The sequence below is a fragment of the Coregonus lavaretus genome (assembly GCF_964263955.1).
Source record: "Coregonus lavaretus genome assembly, chromosome: 8".
NCBI lineage: Eukaryota > Metazoa > Chordata > Actinopteri > Salmoniformes > Salmonidae > Coregonus > Coregonus lavaretus.
Genome location: NC_139995.1, coordinates 19,548,777 through 19,566,194, shown reverse-complemented (window position 1 = coordinate 19,566,194; position 17,418 = coordinate 19,548,777). Strand labels below are relative to the sequence as shown.

At 43.1% G+C, this 17,418-nt stretch overlaps 1 protein-coding gene across 1 annotated transcript; it reads left to right on the top strand.

The window, feature by feature from the left end:
• The first annotated feature begins 1,128 nt into the window (after positions 1 to 1,128).
• Positions 1,129 to 17,402, top strand: LOC311133734 (scm-like with four MBT domains protein 1). The gene is made up of 21 exons (XM_084167283.1): positions 1,129 to 1,241; positions 3,792 to 3,849; positions 3,941 to 4,035; positions 4,141 to 4,384; positions 4,582 to 4,670; positions 4,798 to 5,050; positions 7,982 to 8,079; positions 8,184 to 8,285; positions 8,684 to 8,846; positions 8,981 to 9,063; positions 10,767 to 10,893; positions 11,049 to 11,162; positions 11,314 to 11,356; positions 11,473 to 11,540; positions 11,643 to 11,782; positions 12,003 to 12,112; positions 12,273 to 12,448; positions 14,403 to 14,581; positions 14,669 to 14,887; positions 15,023 to 15,151; positions 16,372 to 17,402. Exons 2-21 carry the CDS (start codon positions 3,825 to 3,827, stop codon positions 16,510 to 16,512), a joined length of 2,598 nt encoding a protein of 865 aa, XP_084023409.1. The 5' UTR covers positions 1,129 to 1,241; positions 3,792 to 3,824; the 3' UTR covers positions 16,513 to 17,402.
• The last annotated feature ends 16 nt before the right edge of the window (positions 17,403 to 17,418 follow it).

The following is a 17,418-nucleotide window of genomic DNA, read 5'->3' as shown; positions in this document are numbered from 1 at the left end:
TGACATCTGAGGCTTATATTAGGAATATAAATCCCCGTCCTTGTTTTTTCTCCAAAATAAAACCGCATAGGCCCATGTCATGACTCAAAATCATACTAGGCCTATTTCCCCTTTGATTTATTGATGATTATCATATCTGCAGCTACTTCTTGTTGGGAAAAAAATATTTAAGAAAGATCAAATCGAGTTTGTAAAATTGGAAAGAAATAGGCAAAAAATTGTTGTTCTTTTAATGTTCAAGCCATTCATACATGTTCATTCTAGCGAATGGATTATTGTTATGCCACATTAATTGAATATTAGTTATGCCATTTCCATTCTCAACAACTGTGAGACATCTCAGACATTCTTTTTTTTACCAAATGGATTGGTATTTGTGGGGATTAAGCTTTAGCCTATAGAGTCCACAGCGTACTGGGAACCTGCTTTTAACAAACGGGGCTCTTTATAACGATTTTCAAATCTAGAACACATTGGGTTCGCCATGAAAGCATATTTCTAAAAGCTCTACACCCAAACATTTAATAAACACCTTATCACGCCCAGGTCCGCCCCCCTCCCCCCAAAAGATAAACCCTTAAATGCCCTGTCATTAGTGTCTCTCTTCAATTTCATAATCTGCTGATATTATTGTGCATTCGGTTGTTAATTAATAAGAGGACAAATCTTTTTCTCAATTATAGCCTAATAGATCAATATGTATTTATGTGCCGAACAATGGAGCAAAATTAAGCAACATCGAGTTCTTTTATGCGGTTTCAGGCAAAAGTCGATATCACCTTTACAGTTTTGGGGAGAAAAAAATGCCATTCAACGAAAGTGGCTCGATTATATAAGCCTATGCAATCCATATTCTAAATTAGTTCAACGATTAACTAAGTGTTGAATCCATAAGGGAATTTGCCAAACGTAGGCTAAAGGTTCCGTCTAAATCAACGTTCAAGAAGATAAACATTATTTCCCTCCTCTGAAATAGTCTATTTCTGAATAAAAAAGAAAACATTGTTTTCTGTTTCTTTGCATCTGTTAATTCTGGTGTTGGATATTAGATTTTTATTGTGTTTGAAGATGGAAGTCATGTTTTTATTCTCAACGCCGACAATATCAGCTACTCGGGTTTAGAACGTAGATATAGGCGGCAGAACATGCGCAGTGGCAGTTTGTGCCATATTGGAATGAGGTCGTGAACGACTAGGCGGAAAGAGACGGCATCTAAAACCGACTTGAAAAACTATTTACTGGTAAGAATCAGATTTTGTGACCAAATACTCACATACAATATTTTGTTTATTAAGATCTTAATATGATATAATACATTTTGGTGCTGTCTGCGTCTTTTTTCCCGTCTCTATAAAAGATGACTCGGGCTCGGTCGAGTGCAAGCGCCGGTATTGCTTAGTATAGCCTATCGCTCAAGCCATGACGTTCAGTAACTTGACTTAGTCACAGGCGTTTTTAGCATGTGCGGAATCAGCCGCATTCTACTGCGGTGCGGTTGGCATCTGAACTGACCTATATGGCATAAACACAGAGAGGCTATGAAATACATGTTCTTTATTGCGTTCGGTGTTCTTCTCTTTAGTGCACGTTCCAGTGTGAAAGTTGGATCATCGGTGCTCGTGCGTTCAAAGCTATTGCGTTAACATCCATATTGCGCTAAGTAACCTATTGAGCTTCTATCGGAAATTCCCTCAAATTTTGTTAATGTACTTAATGCATTTATTTAGTTGGATATCGCTCCTATATAATAAAGGTTGCACAAGCTTGATGGACATCTGCGGGTGTATTTTACAAATAGCCTAGCGATCTTTTTATTTTTTATTTTTTTAATTGTAGTTGATTGAATAAGCCTAACAGATAGGGCCTAAATTATCCTATACACATTGCCATTTCCACGTAGGCTACCCTAAGCACTAAGCTGCCTATTTCTCTACAGCTCCAACTTCCCAGTTATGCAACTTGAGTGATCGCAGCAACATTGTTTCAATTGACCTGCCGCAATAAACTGCAACATTGTTTCAATTGACGTGCATCTATAGCCTAAAATGCTAAATTGTTTCTTCTGACTTGTCGATGAAATAGCAATACGAAGTGTTTTTTCCTTAACTTTTATATTTACATCTGCCATTGGTTAATTAAGTTGGAACTATTTATGGTCAGGCTCTTCTATGGCCATTTACACGAAAAATCCAGTTCAAATAACAGTTTAAACACTGCAACAACACTGGGGCAACAACAGTGGGACACCAACACTGCCCTCTGACGTGCGAGGCCCCTACTTGACATAGGCAACATGTAACCCTGAAATACAATCTCTCAAATAACAAGTAGCCTATGTGAAGGCGAATTGCTGACAATAAGGAATCATAAACACACAGGCTAATATTATTGTAATTGTGTTCCACTTGATGAAAATACTCCCAATAGTCTAACTGTATTCTTGACATAAACCCATGTCCTCAAGACTTCACTTTAATTGAAAGTACATTTCTCAAACCCTTGTGTGTCCAATTAATGCATTTATTTTGCTTGCATTACCTGCCCAGAGATCACTCAGGACTTCATTCAGTCAGTGGCATGTTAAAAATCTGCTTGTGTTTGTGTATGCATTCTAGTTTCTCTTTCAGGGCGAGTCAGGGTATTTCTGCTGGTGTATCTTCTGGTGGAGAGAGTCAAACATGCAGGCATCCTGGTGGTGTGTGTGGGTACTGGCTAGGTCTCTTTCAAACGATAGGGGAAGTTGTTGGTCTTCCTGTTCACTTTGGTGATGAAGTGACAGTTTGTTAAACAGAATGAGCTATGAAGTCCCAGAAATGTCAGCATAATAAAATAATCTTTCATCAACCCCCTCATCCTTCCCTTCTCAGCTTCATTCTAATTTGTCTATATCATATTAAAATAAACTTGCTGACATTTTCAATCTTTATCAACAACTTTTAGAATACTTTTTTGGGCTCATCGGGTATTAGAATACACCTCAACACTGAGGGCTGGCTCTTTGAAAATGGCTAAATGGCTCTGCTGCTCTTTTTATCCTCCCTAGTGTGAGACCAGAGTATGACCTCCAGCACAATGAGGCCCTTTACGCTGTCTGTGAATGTCCAAAGATTCAGTTGGGCTTGGTTGGATAGCTCTGTGTGTGTGTGTGTGTGTGTACTCTGAGGGCGGCAGGGTTGTGGGTGAAAGGATGGGCTGATCCTGGGTCGCGGTGTCCGGGCGGTGGTCAGAAGGACCCTGTCTGACGGCTGTCTCTACTTTAATAGAGACATCAGATTTGACAAAGACTGGTCTGACAGCCCTGCTGAATGGAGCAGCAGTGACAGAGCAGCTATCCTCCGCATCCTTTACACAAACCTATCAGCTATTGTCATCTCCAATGCTCTCTCATGCTCAGTATATAAATGCCATTTCTCTTTTATGTTAAATTATTTAATATGCTTTGTTGTCACTCTGGCTATAAGCCTACAGCTCAACTTTGGTTCAAAGTTGTCGTCTCTTTAAGAGGCCCCACTCATGCTTTTAGAAATTTAGCAAGAGGGATAATTTGTATTTTCAAAACCCTTACCTAAATATTCTCAGTTTCACTTCTCTCTCACACATTAACTAAACTTTGTTTATGCTTTTATTTCGCAAGCCCCCTCACCTTTCACAAAAATGTTATGTAATCACTGGACAAATTACATCCCTTTCACCAGCTATACCACTTTTAACAACCACCTACTATTCTTACTTGCTCTCCTGATTTTTGCTGTCAAACACAAATAATAATCCAGCTCTCCTTTCTTCCCCAGAGCTTCTAGACTTGGCTTGTAGGAGGAGCCGACATGAGTCATGAGTCGCTGGAGTCTGGTGAGAAACAACATGGACCTACAGCTTTGTTACTGGTGAAGAGGGCTTTCAACATAACAAAATTAACTGAACTGGTGTGTGTGTGTTGCAGATGGGGACTCTAGTCAGCATGTGTCTGACTTTAACTGGGATGACTATCTGGAGGAAAATGGGACAGTGTCTGTGCCCCACCATGCCTTCAAACACGTAAGTATTGAGACTGCTCACACTCCTCTCATAACCACACACAATATTCACACTCTTAATCCTAAATTCACCTTATAAGATATTTTCCTATTTAATTCTCCCCAGGTGGATCAGGGCATGCAGACGGGTCTGACTCCAGGTATGAAGCTGGAGGTGTGTGTGCGTTCGGAGCCCGACCAACCCTACTGGCTGGCGACCATCATCACCACCTGTGGCCAGCTGCTCCTCCTGCGCTATGAGGGTTACCACGATGACCGCCGCGCTGATTTCTGGTGTGACATCATGACGGCGGACCTCCACCCCCTGGGCTGGAGCCGGCAGCAGGGCAAACCCATGAGACCCCCCGAGGGTAAGAGAACTATGGCCGGGGAGGGAACTCAGTTGGACGGGTGTTGTTAAAAAATTAATAAAGTTCATCTGAAGAAGTTGTATAATTATCTTTCCACTCCCTGTTATTACAGTGAAATCTAAAACGTGGTTTTCTAAAGAAATTCCGGAGGCTTCTTTCCATATTCTGTAACCGTGCCTCTCCATCGCCCCCCTCAGGTGTGAGAGAGAAGCAGCCAGACTGGCAGGGTGTCCTGGAGAAAGCCCTGGCTGAGAAGTGCAGTGCACCTGCCAACCTTCTGGAAGGGGTAAGGGGGTGCTCAGTTATAAACTGGAACAACTGGGAAGGTATGACAGATAAGCATGGGTTTTGAACTCCTTACGTGAGTTCTTACACGTCTGTGTGTGTGTGTGTGTGTGTGTGTATGTATGTAGCCCCAGCGTGGTAAGGACCCGGTGGACCTGCTGTCTCCAGGCTGCAGTGTGGAGCTGCAGGACCGTGTTGACCCTGGGGTGGCGTGGGGTGCTGAGGTGGAGGAGAATGTGGGTGGCAGGCTGAGACTACGCCTAGTGGGCACAGAGGGGCTCCCTGAAACACACTCCACCCTCTGGCTCTACTACCTGCACCCCCACCTCCACCCACCTGGCTGGGCCAAGGAGCATGGCTGCACCCTCAGGCCTCCTTCAGGTAAGCTGATCATCTTTTCAAAAAGACCTTGGGGAAATTCAATTTTAACCTTTTCACGCGTGAGTTCCAAAAATCTCTAACGGTCGCCCCAGCGTGAGTTTTTTATGCGCGTGATGTCAGAATGCACTCACTGTTCCAAAATGTGATTGTTACGCAACAGGACAGTTAACCCGCGCTGTCCTCAAACCAAAGCACGCTGCCTGCTAATTATCTATAGGCTATGTTTCAACTTGTCAATTTCAAATGATTTTCTAACAAGTGTTTCTTTTGAACAACAGTTTGAATTGAGGTGTGTTCTGCCTCCTCATTAATTCACATAGGAGTAGCCCGTTTCACTGTTGCGGACAATTTATGTTTGAGGCTTTACTGAACTGGACAAACTTCTCCCTTGGAGGAGAGCCCAAGCACTTCCCCAGTGTTTCCAGATCAAGTATGCAGACATTTGCGCATCTCCAGTCATCTCCTGGGACATTATCCAGCTTGCGGCCACATTGCCTTGATTGTTGTTTTCCTTACAAATAATAACTTTGGACGTGTGCGTTCCTATCAAAGTAAGTTCCTTATTACTTTATCATTATAGTTTCTGTATCGTCTTGTCATTTCTACTGTAGCACACTGTATGTATGTATGGAGCATAATGGATTTACTGTTTTATTCACGTTTTCAAGTACTGGTGACAAATCATGCATTCCGATTCTTGCATAGATTGTAATGGAGACACACTATATATACAAAAGTATATGGACACCCCTTCAAATTAGTGGATTTGGCTATTTCAGCCACACCCGTTGCTGACAGGCGTATAAAATCGAGCACACCACCATGCAATCTCTATAGACAAACATTGGCAGTAGAATGGCCTTACTGAAGAGCTCATTGACTTTCAACGTGGCACCGTCATAGGATGCCACCTTTCCAACAAGTCAGTTCGTGTTATTGTGAAGTGGAAACGTCTTGGAGCAACAACGACTCAGCCGTGAAGTGGTAGGCCACACAAGCTCACAGAACAGGACCACCGAGTGCTGAAGCGCGTATTGCGAAAACATCGTCTGTCGTTCGTTGGGAGCTTCATGAAATGGGTTTCCATGGCCGAGCAGCCGCACACAAGCCTAAGATCACCATGCGTAATGCCAAGTGTTGGCTGGAGTGATGTAAAGCTCGCTGCCATTGGACTCTGGAGCAGTGGAAACGCGTTCTCTGGAGTGATGAATCACACTTCACCATCTGGCAGTCCAACGGACGAATCTGAGTTTGTCAGATGCCAAGAGAACGCCACTTGCCCTAATGCATAGTGCCAACTGTAAAGTTTGGTGGAGGAGGAATAATGGTCTGGGGCTTAGCGCTACAGCATACAGTGACATTCTAGACGATTCTGTGCTTCCAACTTTGTGGCAACAGTTTGGGGAAGGCCCTTTCCTGTTTCAGCATGACAATGCCCCAGTGCACAAAGCGAGGTCCATACAGAAATGGTTTGTCAAGATCTATGTGGAAGAACTTGACTGGCCTGCACAGAGCCCTGACCTCAACCCCATCGAACACCTTTGGGATGAATTGGAATGCTGATTCCGAGCCAGGCCTAATTGTCCAGGCCTAATTGTCCAACATCAATGCTCAACCTCACTAATGCTCTTGTGGCTGAATGGAAGCAAGTCCCCGCAGCAATGTTCCAACATCTAGTGGAAAGCCTTCCCAGAAGAGTGGAGGCTGTTATAGCAGCAAAGGGGGACCAACTCCATATTAATGCCCATGATTTTAGAATGAGATGTTCGACGAGCAGGTGTCCACATACTTTTGGTCATGTAGTGTATGATGTGTGTAAAATACTTTCTGGAAGGTTGTACTGATTATGATGAGCTAATGCTATCGTTACTCCAGGTTGCCAGCTCATACCCCCCTTCCAGAGTTTAATTTTATTTAGCTGATAAACTTATCCTGTGTTTGCCCCCCATTTTTATTGATATATCCCCCACATAGTAATATTTCCTGCATCATATCCCCCCACGATACCATGAACCCCACCACAAACCATCCTAAAATGGTTTCAACTATATCTGGCAACCCTGTTTAGCTTTCGCACTATGGTTAGGCTAGGCAGTAGGCTTGTATTTGGGGTGATGATCTGTGAGGTGATAACATTTTATTTGCTTTGTGATTTGTCAAACACTGTAAACGACTTACCAGGTCATGTGCTCCGGTTCTTGTATACACTGTAACAACTACATCGAATATTTATAATATGCTGAAAGTGGCCAAACTAAGTTCATATTTGGCGCAGCCATCTTTCACTTTGACTTTATTTATTTGTGTCTTATAGTGAATGGCATTCTGGGATTACGGAGTTTTCACTTGTCAAACATAAACAAACATGGCTGCCATCATAAAGAATTTAGCCGCTGTTAGCTTAGCTGACACGCATCTCTTTTCTAAACAATATTACGTTTCTCCATGTGCTCACCAGAGATGTGGTACATTGTAAACAATTCTAGCTGTTAGGTCGCTAACCGGTTGTTGTTGTTTTTGTCAGCGCAACCTGTTATTTAGACTGGTTTATGGGATGAGTTTGGCTGTGGATGCGTTCCGTGTGACGCTTGGATGATGAAGTTCGCATTTATCTTTTACAATAAAAGGTGAAATTGAGGAATAAAGTTGTGAATACCTTTATTTCCCATCAGTACAAAACAATGTTTAGATGCTTTTCAGACAACAATGCCGTTTAGGCACGTTTGTTGCATCATGCGTTCTGTTGCTACTGTTCCAACCACATATTTGCAATGGTACGCTGCAGGGACCACTCAACAATGATCACAAATATGTCATTTTACGCATCAAAGGGTTACGATGCAGAAAGCAAAATATGATTTTTGAATAAATCGGAGGTTGCGGTTTTTACTGTTTAACATGATAATTTGTGTGTGTGCTTGCTTTTTTCAGCCCTGGTCCCCCTGCACACAGAGGAGAAGTGGGAGGAGGTCAGACAGAGGATGATTGATCAGCCTCATGGTGAAGCCCTCTTTGAGGAGTTCTATAAGGTGAAGGCACTACCAAGCATTATGTACTAACATTACAAGTCTGTGGAATACCTGTGCAATATTGATATAACAAGCCATCACTGTGTGGTGTGTGCATGCTTCAGGACCGGCCTCCCATCGCTGCCCACTGCTTCACTGTGGGGATGAAACTGGAGGCTGTTGACCCTGCATCCCCTTTCTGCATCAGTCCTGCCACCGTTACCAAGGTAACAACCTCTTTACTGTCCTCCTCTCTCCTCAGGCTCCTGGATTTGTCTGAATACGTCCTTCCCAGACCAGAATTAATATGACTGGGTTGGATGATGGTTGTACAGTAATGAAGGCACTCCACCCAACAGTTTCCACCATATTGTTGCTGCCTATTCGGTCCACTCAGATCAGTGTTCATCTCAGGGCTAGGAGAGTAGAGATGAATCCTGACATAGTACCCATGTACACTCTGGGAGTCTATCCACTCCAAGCAGAAGTGTGTTGTCAGTGAGATACAGTATGGTAGTGTATGTAAGGCTAGCTTTGGTTGTGATATGGTCATGGAGGAAGGGTAGAGTAACTACTGCATAGAGCCAACATGAGTATGATGTGATACCCGACCTCTCCTCTTCAGGTGTTCAATGACCAGTACTTCCTGGTAAAGATGGACAATCTCTGTGGTAATGATTTGGTGTCAGATGGCGGTGGGAATTCCTTCCTGTGTCACAGGGACAGTCCTAGGATCTTTCCCGTCCAGTGGAGCCTGAAGAACGGCCTCCCGCTCAGCCCCCCACCAGGTCGGGAAACACTAGTAACATTTACAGAGCTACTTTTAAAACTGTGCTCAACTTTCTTTAAAAACTTTAAGCTAATTGTATTGTGGTATCCCTCTCCCTCTCCTTCTCTCTCTCTCTCTCTCTCTCTCTCTCAGGGTACCAGGGGCAGGACTTTGACTGGGCAGACTATCTGAAACAGTGTGAGGCTGAGGCAGCACCCCAAAACTGCTTCCCCACAGTGAGTCAAGCGCTGTCTGAAAAATGGCCTCATAGAACAATGCATGTTATAACATGAATTGTGGGGGGGGAAAAGTATTTAGTCAGCCACCAATTGTGCAAGTTCTCCCACTTAAAAAGATGAGAGAGGCCTGTAATTTTCACCATAGGTACACGTCAACTATGACAGACAAAATGAGATTTTTTTTTCTCCAGACAATCACATTGTAGGATTTTTAATGAATTTATTTGCAAATGATGGTGGAAAATAAGTATTTGGTCAATAACAAAAGTTTCTCAATAGTTTGTTATATACCCTTTGTTGGCAATGACACAGGTCAAACGTTTCTTCACAAGGTTTTCACACACTGTTGCTGGTATTTTGGCCCATTCCTCCATGCAGATCTCCTCTAGAGCAGTGATGTTTTGGGACTGTCGCTGGGCAACACGGATTTTCAACTCCCTCCAAAGATTTTCAATGGGATTGAGATCTGGAGACTGACTAGGCCACTCCAGGACCTTGAAATGCTTCTTACGAAGCCACTCCTTCGTTGCCCGGGCGGTGTGTTTGGGATCATTGTCATGCTGAAAGACCCAGCCACGTTTCATCTTCTTCCCTTGCTGATGGAAGGAGGTTTTCACTCAAAATATCACGATACATGGCCCCATTCATTCTTTCCTTTACACGGATCAGTCGTCCTGGTCCCTTTGCAGAAAAACAGCCCCAAAGTATGATGTTTCCACCCCCATGCTTCACAGTAGGTATGGTGTTCTTTGGATGCAACTCGGCATTCTTTGTCCTCCAAACACGACGAGTTGAGTTTTTACCAAAAAGTTCTATTTTGGTTTCATCTGACCATATGACATTCTCCCAATCCTCTTCTGGATCATCCAAATGCACTCTAGCAAACTTCAGATGGGCCTGGACATGTACTGGCTTAAGCAGGGGGACACGTCTGGCACTGCAGGATTTGAGTCCCTGGCGGCGTAGTGTGTTACTGATGGTAGGCTTTGTTACTTTGGTCCCAGCTCTCTGCAGGTCATTCACTAGGTCCCCCCGTGTGGTTCTGGGATTTTTGCTCACCGTTCTTGTGATCATTTTGACCCCACAGGGTGAGATCTTGCGTGGAGCCCCAGATCGAGGGAGATTATCAGTGGTCTTCCATTTCCTAATAATTGCTCCCACAGTTGATTTCTTCAAACCAAGCTGCTTACCTATTGTAGATTCAGTCTTCCCAGCCTGGTCCAGGTCTACAATTTTGTTTCTGGTGTCCTTTGACAGCTCTTTGGTCTTGGCCATAGTGGAGTTTGGAGTGTGACTGTTTGAGGTTGTGGACAGGTGTCTTTTATACTGATAACAAGTTCAAACAGGTGCCATTAATACAGGTAACGAGTGGAGGACAGAGGAGCCTCTTAAAGAAGAAGTTACAGGTCTGTGAGAGCCAGAAATCTTGCTTGTTTGTAGGTGACCAAATACTTATTTTCCACCATAATTTGCAAATAAATTCATAAAAATCCTACAATGTGATTTTCTGGATTTTTTCCCCCTCAATTTGTCTGTCATAGTTGACGTGTACCTATGATGAAAATTACAGGCCTCTCATCTTTTTAAGTGGGAGAACTTGCACAATTGGTGGCTGACTAAATACTTTTTCCCCCCACTGTATAGCATGGGTGAACCGGGACAATGAATAATCTCTCTCTCCTGATGTCTCTCTATCTCAGGAACAGTCTGATCACAGCTTTAAAGAGGCCATGAAGCTGGAAGCGGTCAACCCACTCTCACCTGAGCACATTCACGTGGCATCAGTAACCAAGGTCAAAGGGCAACATATCTGGCTTGGCCTGGAAGGTGAGAACCTGTAGCTATGCCTCATATTTGGGCCCTGCATTTTTAAAGCTTAGTTTGAGACCATTTAATTGTGAGCTTGTTCACAATGATGGTATTGATATTAGATCATTAATAAGTCATGTGTGTCTACATCATTTTTCTCTCTGTGTGTCCAGGGCTGAAACAGGCTATGCCAGAGCTTATAGCTCATGTGGACTCGTTGGACATCTTCCCTGTCAGCTGGTGTGAGACCAACGGTTACCCTCTGCTGTACCCCATCAAGCCCGAAGGTGGGCGTCCCAAAATAGTATCCCTCTGTGTTCCTCTCTAATCTGAAGGGGTGCCATGCCACAATATGCATGGAAGTGTTAATATTGCAGTCACCATATTTGACAGTACCGTGTGTAGTTTTATTCATGGTGATTATACATTGTCTTACAGTTGAGAAGCAGAGGAGGATTGCTGTGGTGCAGCCTGAGAAACAGTAAGTAGGCCTATGGGAAAGGAAGGACTCTATCATTGGCTGTTTGTCCACTTTTGATTGGTTAACATTCTAATTCCATGCACTTTGACCCCTAACCTGTATCTTTGTCCCTAAAGCCGAGCACCACCCAAATCCTCAACACCTGACTCACTCAAGCAGCAGATGACCAGCCAATCAGCAACTGGTGAGTGTTCTCTTTCTCATCTAGACATCCTGGAGAAATACATTAGGATTGTTTCTAAGGTGAGGCACAGCTCTTACATTGTGTGTGTTGTTTTGTGTACAGGACAGGGGAACGGGAAGTACTGCTGTCCCAAGATCTACTTCAACCACCGCTGCTTCTCTGGCCCCTACCTGAACAAGGGCCGCATCGCTGAGCTTCCCCAGTTTGTCGGCCCTGGCAACTGTGTTCTGGTGCTCAAAGAGGTGAGGAGCACCTGAGTGGGATTGGAACAACTATACTATACAGTGTTATAACTATATATTACAATATACTCCAAAGTAAACTAAAATCTCCTAAGGGCAGTTGGTAATAGGGCGAAATTGTAGTATGCCAAAAGATCCCTTCTCACGTCCCACTTAGACTGGGAATAGTATCCATGCTAACCCCTTCATGTCTCTCTCCGTCTCCCTGTGTGCTGTCCAGGTGTTGACTCTGCTGATCAACTCTGCCTACAAGCCCAGCCGGGTGCTCAGGGAACTGCAGCTGGACCAGGAGGGCCGCTGGCACGGCCATGGAGAGACGCTCAAAGCCAAGTGAGGAACACATTCTCTATCATAACGTCATTAAGATCACCTCATGCACTTTGTAACTTTTCTGCTCATATTTGTGATTGAGTTGATGATTAAAGTGTGTACTGGGCCTGGCTAAGCGTTCCTAGCGTTGCTAACCTGAAGATCTGTTTTTGACCGGCAGGTACAAGGGAAAGAGTTACCGGGCTACAGTGGAGATAGTGCGTACAGCAGACTGCGTGGCTGAGTTTTGTAGGAAGACCTGCATCAAGCTGGAGTGTTGCCCAAACCTGTTCGGACCTCGCATGGTTCTGGAGCGCTGCACAGAGAACTGTTCTGTGCTCACCAAGACCAAATACAGTATGTGTCACCAGTGCTTGACTTGGACTGAAATACAGTACCAGTCAAAGTTTGGACACACCTACTCATTCAAGGGTTTTTCTTTCTTTTTAGTATTTTCTATATTGTAGAATAATAGTGAAGACATCAAAACTATGAAATAACACATATGGAATCATTTAGTAACCAAAAAAGTGTTAAACAAATCAAAATATATTTTAGATTCTTCAAAGTATCCACCCTTTGCCTTGATGACAGCTTTGCACACTCTTGGCATTCTCTCAACCAGCTTCATGAGGAATGCTTTTCCAACAGTCTTGAAGGAGTTCCCACATATCCCAAACCATCTCAATTGGGTTGAGGTCGGGTGATTGTGGGATTGGAACAACTATAGACATCGGAGGATTGCAACTATAGATGATCTGTGGAGGCCAGATCATCTGATGCAGCACTCCATCACTCTCCTTGGTCAAATAGCCCTTACACAGCCTGGAGGTGTGTTTTGGGTCATTGTCCTGTAGAAAAACAAATGACAGTCCCACTAAGCGCAAACAAGATGGGATGGCGTATCGCTGCAGAATGCTGTGGTAGCCATGCTGGTTATGTGTGCCTTGAATTCTAAATAAATCACAGACAGTGTCACCAGCAAAGCACCCTCACACCACCTCCTCCATGCTTCACGGTGGGAACTACACATGCAATGATCATCCGTTCACCTACTCTGCGTCTCACAAAGACACGGCGGTTGGAATCAACATTCTCAAATTTGGACTCAGACCAAAGGACAGATTTTCACCGGTCTAATGTCCATTGCTCGTGTTTCTTGGCCCAAGCAAGTCTCTTCTTCTTATTGGTGTCCTTTAGTAGTGGTTTCTTTGCAGCAATTCGACCATGAAGGCCTGATTCACACAGTCTCCTCTGAACAGTTGATGTTGAGATGTGTCTGTTACTTGAACTCTGTGAAGCATTTATTTGGGCTGCAATCTGAGATGCAGTTAACTCTAACTTATCATCTGCAGCAGAGGGAACTCTGGGTCTTCCTTTCCTGTGGCGGTTCTCATGACAGCCAGTTTCATCATAGCGCTTGATAGATTTTGCGACTGCACTCGAAGAAACTAAAAGTTATTGAAATTTTCCAGATTGACTGACCTTCATGTCTTAAAGTAATGATGGACTGTCATTTCTCTTTGCTTATTTGAGCTGTTCTTGCCATAATCTGGACTTGGTCTTTTACCAAATAGGGCTATCTTCTGTATACCACCCCTACCTTGTCACAACACAACTGATTGGGTCAAACGCATTAATAAGGATATAAATTCCACAAATTAACTTTTAACAAGGCACACCTGTTAATTGAAATGCATTCCATGAAGCTGGTTGTGAGAATTCCAAGAGTGTGCAACGGGTGGCTACTTTGAAAAATCTCAAATATATTTTGATTTGTTCAACACTTTTTTGGGTTACTACATGTTTCCATATGTGTTATTTCATAGTTTTGATGTCTTCACTATTATTCTACAATGTAGAAAATAATCAAAAGAAAGAAAAACCCTTGAATGAGTAGGTGTGTCCAAACTTTTGACTGGTACAGTAGGTGCCGGTACTCATTTTGGGTACTGTTTATATTTAGATGCAGGTGCTCCACAATACTTTTGAGCTAATATTCTAGAAGCGGGACAGGAGCTCAAGCAGTAGAACATTTGAGGTGCCTTACTCAGCTCCGGTGAGCCCCTGCCCAAGTCAAGCACCTAATCAGTCACTCTAGATCAAATGCATATCTGTGAAAACTGGTATTAAAACATCTGGTGTTATTGAGATAAAGGGTCACTCAAAGCTGATATGCAGGGAAAAAATATATAGGGGAACCAGTGTCTGTTTTTATGTGTACTTCATTATGCATCTATGTCTATGGTAAAGTATTGGATGCATAATGCTCAGGAGGACTAAGATTGTAATATTGATTTGTTCTCTGCAGCTTATTACTATGGTAAGAAGAAGAGTAGGCGAGTTGGCCGCCCACCAGGGGGGCACTCTAACCTGGAAGGGGGGGTGAAGATGAGAGGTAGGAGGAGGAAGAGGAGGAAGCAACTCTTCGTCCATAAGAAGAGACGCTCCTCAGCCTCACTTGACAACACACCTGCCGGTTCACCACAGGTAACACACACACACACACACACACACACACACACACACCCACACCCAGACATCTTTAAACTGAACCATCCCTTTTCTCTAACACAGGGGAGTGGAGAGGAGGAGGATCTGGATGATGACTCTCTGAGTGACGATACTGGCTCTGAACTCCAGGATGATCAGGATGATTCAGAATATTCCATTGGGAAGTCACAACCACCCACCCCGTCCCCGTCTCCTCCCACAACGCCCAGGCCAACCCGAAAGCGCAGGAAACCTCGCTCCCCATCCTACTCTGATGATGAAAATCACCCACCTTCACCAAAGGTAAACTACTGTGCTTTGACTTCTTGTTTGTTCACTGTTAATATATAGTACGTTGCATTGTCTAGACCTTATTGTCCCTGTTAAAGATAAACACCATAATTAACTGCATCTTTGTGTCTTGCATGTGTTTTGCAGCACTCGAGAGGTGAGGCTCCCCAGAAGCTGTGTTTGGACACCAGTCCCCTGGAGTGGAGTGTGACTGATGTGGTGCGTTTCATCAGGACCACCGACTGTGCTCCCCTGGCTCGCATTTTCCTGGATCAGGTAATAATTGTATATATACATACATACATACATACATACATACATACATACATACATACATACATTCATTCCAGGGTTTATTTTACTATTTTCTACATTGTAGAATAATAGTGAAGACATCAAAACTATGAAATAACACATATGAAATAATGTAGTAACCAAAAAAGTGATAAACAAATCAAAATATATTTGAGATTTGAGATTCTTCAAAGTAGCCTCCCTTTGCCTTGATGACAGCTTTGCACACTCTTGGCATTCTCTCAACCAGCTTCATGAGATAGTCACCTGGAATTCATTTCAAATAACAGGTGTGCCTTGTTAAAAGTTAATTTGCGGAATCTATATCCTTATTAATGCGTTTGACCCAATCAGTTGTGTTGTGACAAGGTAGGGGTGGTATACAGAAGATAGCCCTATTTGGTAAAAGACCAAGTCTATATTATGGTAAGAACAGCTCAAATAAGCAAAGCGAAACGACAGTCCATCATTACTTTAAGACGTGAAGGTCAGTCAATCTGGAAAATGTCAAGAACTTTTCATGTTTCTTCAAGTGCAGTCGCAAAAACCATCAAGCTTTATGATGAAACTGGCTCTCATGAGGACTGTCACAGGAAAGGAAGACCCAGAGTTACCTCTGCTGCAGAGGATAAGTTAGAGTTAACTGCACCTCAGATTGCAGCCCAAATACATGTTTCACAGAGTTCAAGTAACAGACACATCTCAACATGAACTGTTCAGAGGAGACTGCGTGAATCAGGCCTTCATGATCGAATTGCTGCAAATAAACCATTACTAAAGGACACCAATAATAAGAAGAGACTTGCTTGGGCCAAGAAACACGAGCAATGGACATTAGACCGGTGGAAATCTTTTCTTTGGTCTCGATGAGTCCAAATTTGAGATTTTTGGTTCCAACCGCCGTGTCTTTGTGAGACGCAGAGTAGGTGAACGGATTATCTACACAAGCGTGGTTCCCACCGTGAAGCATGGAGGAGGAGGTGTGATGGTGCTTTGCTGGTAACACTGTCTGTAATTTAAAACCCTGGAATGAGTAGGTGTTCTAAAACTTTTGACTGGTACTGTATATTCACACACACACACACACACACACACACACACACAAACACAAACAATTATCTTGACTGTGTAACTGTGTTTACACTGTGGTCTAAATCCATGACCATTGTTGTCTAACCCCATGGCTGTGCTTGTGTTTTCAGGAGATTGATGGACAGGCTCTGCTCCTTCTCAACCTGCCCACGGTGCAGGAGTGTATGGACCTGAAACTGGGACCAGCCATAAAGCTGTGTCACCATATCGAAAGGGTCAAACTGGCATTCTACCAGCAATTTGCTACGTAGCTGAGGGTTCTAAACTAAGAGAAACATTACATAGTCAGTAACCTGAAATGATTCCATAACTGATTTACTGGACATCCTTTGGACCCTGCACCCAGGCCCAGCTCAACAGCAGCAGTCAGGCATGGACATCAGATGAGTCAAGACTTCCATTGTTTCCTGTTTCTTTGCTATTTCTACTGTATGGTCAGAGAGGGTTTTGCCCCGCTTTATTCTAGGTAAAGACACCTCACATGGAAATTCATATTCAGGTTTATTTCGCCCACAGTCTCAAAATGACTCCTGGTTTCATTTAATCAACTTGCAAGCATGGACAATGCAAGGATCTAAGCACAAAGACAAATAAACCACTGGACTAAATTGTGGTATGCAATGTGTATCTAGCAGGGTGTATTTGTGTATAGTGTACATATTTAAAAGTTATTCTAGTACAACAGGGTGATTAATGGTTATAGCTTGATTTTCTACAAAACATATTTGCTTTGAAAGTATCTGTGAAGGCCTTCTTTCAAAACAGCCTTTCATCTTCTCTGAGAAAGATTTGAACTTATCATATTGAAGACATTAGGGCATGTGGTAAAAGCATTTGGATGTAGGTGTTTTTAGAGCAGAATTCAAATTTGATAGTTTTACCTTTTTACTACAACCCTTGGTAGACTACTGGATATTGTGTGGTATTTTATTTTCGTGAGCCAACTAACTCTTTGCTGTTTTAGTTTTTAGTTTCCCTCATTTATCCATCTCTGCCACTGAGATCAAATATATTTTACAGGAGATAAAATAGTGGAATTGATTCATTTGATTGTATCTATATGTTTGTGGAATATGATATTTAAGAGAATATGGAATAAAAACCTGACTCTCATCCCCATGAGTTTCAAGATCTTTACTACACTTCCCATGATCCCG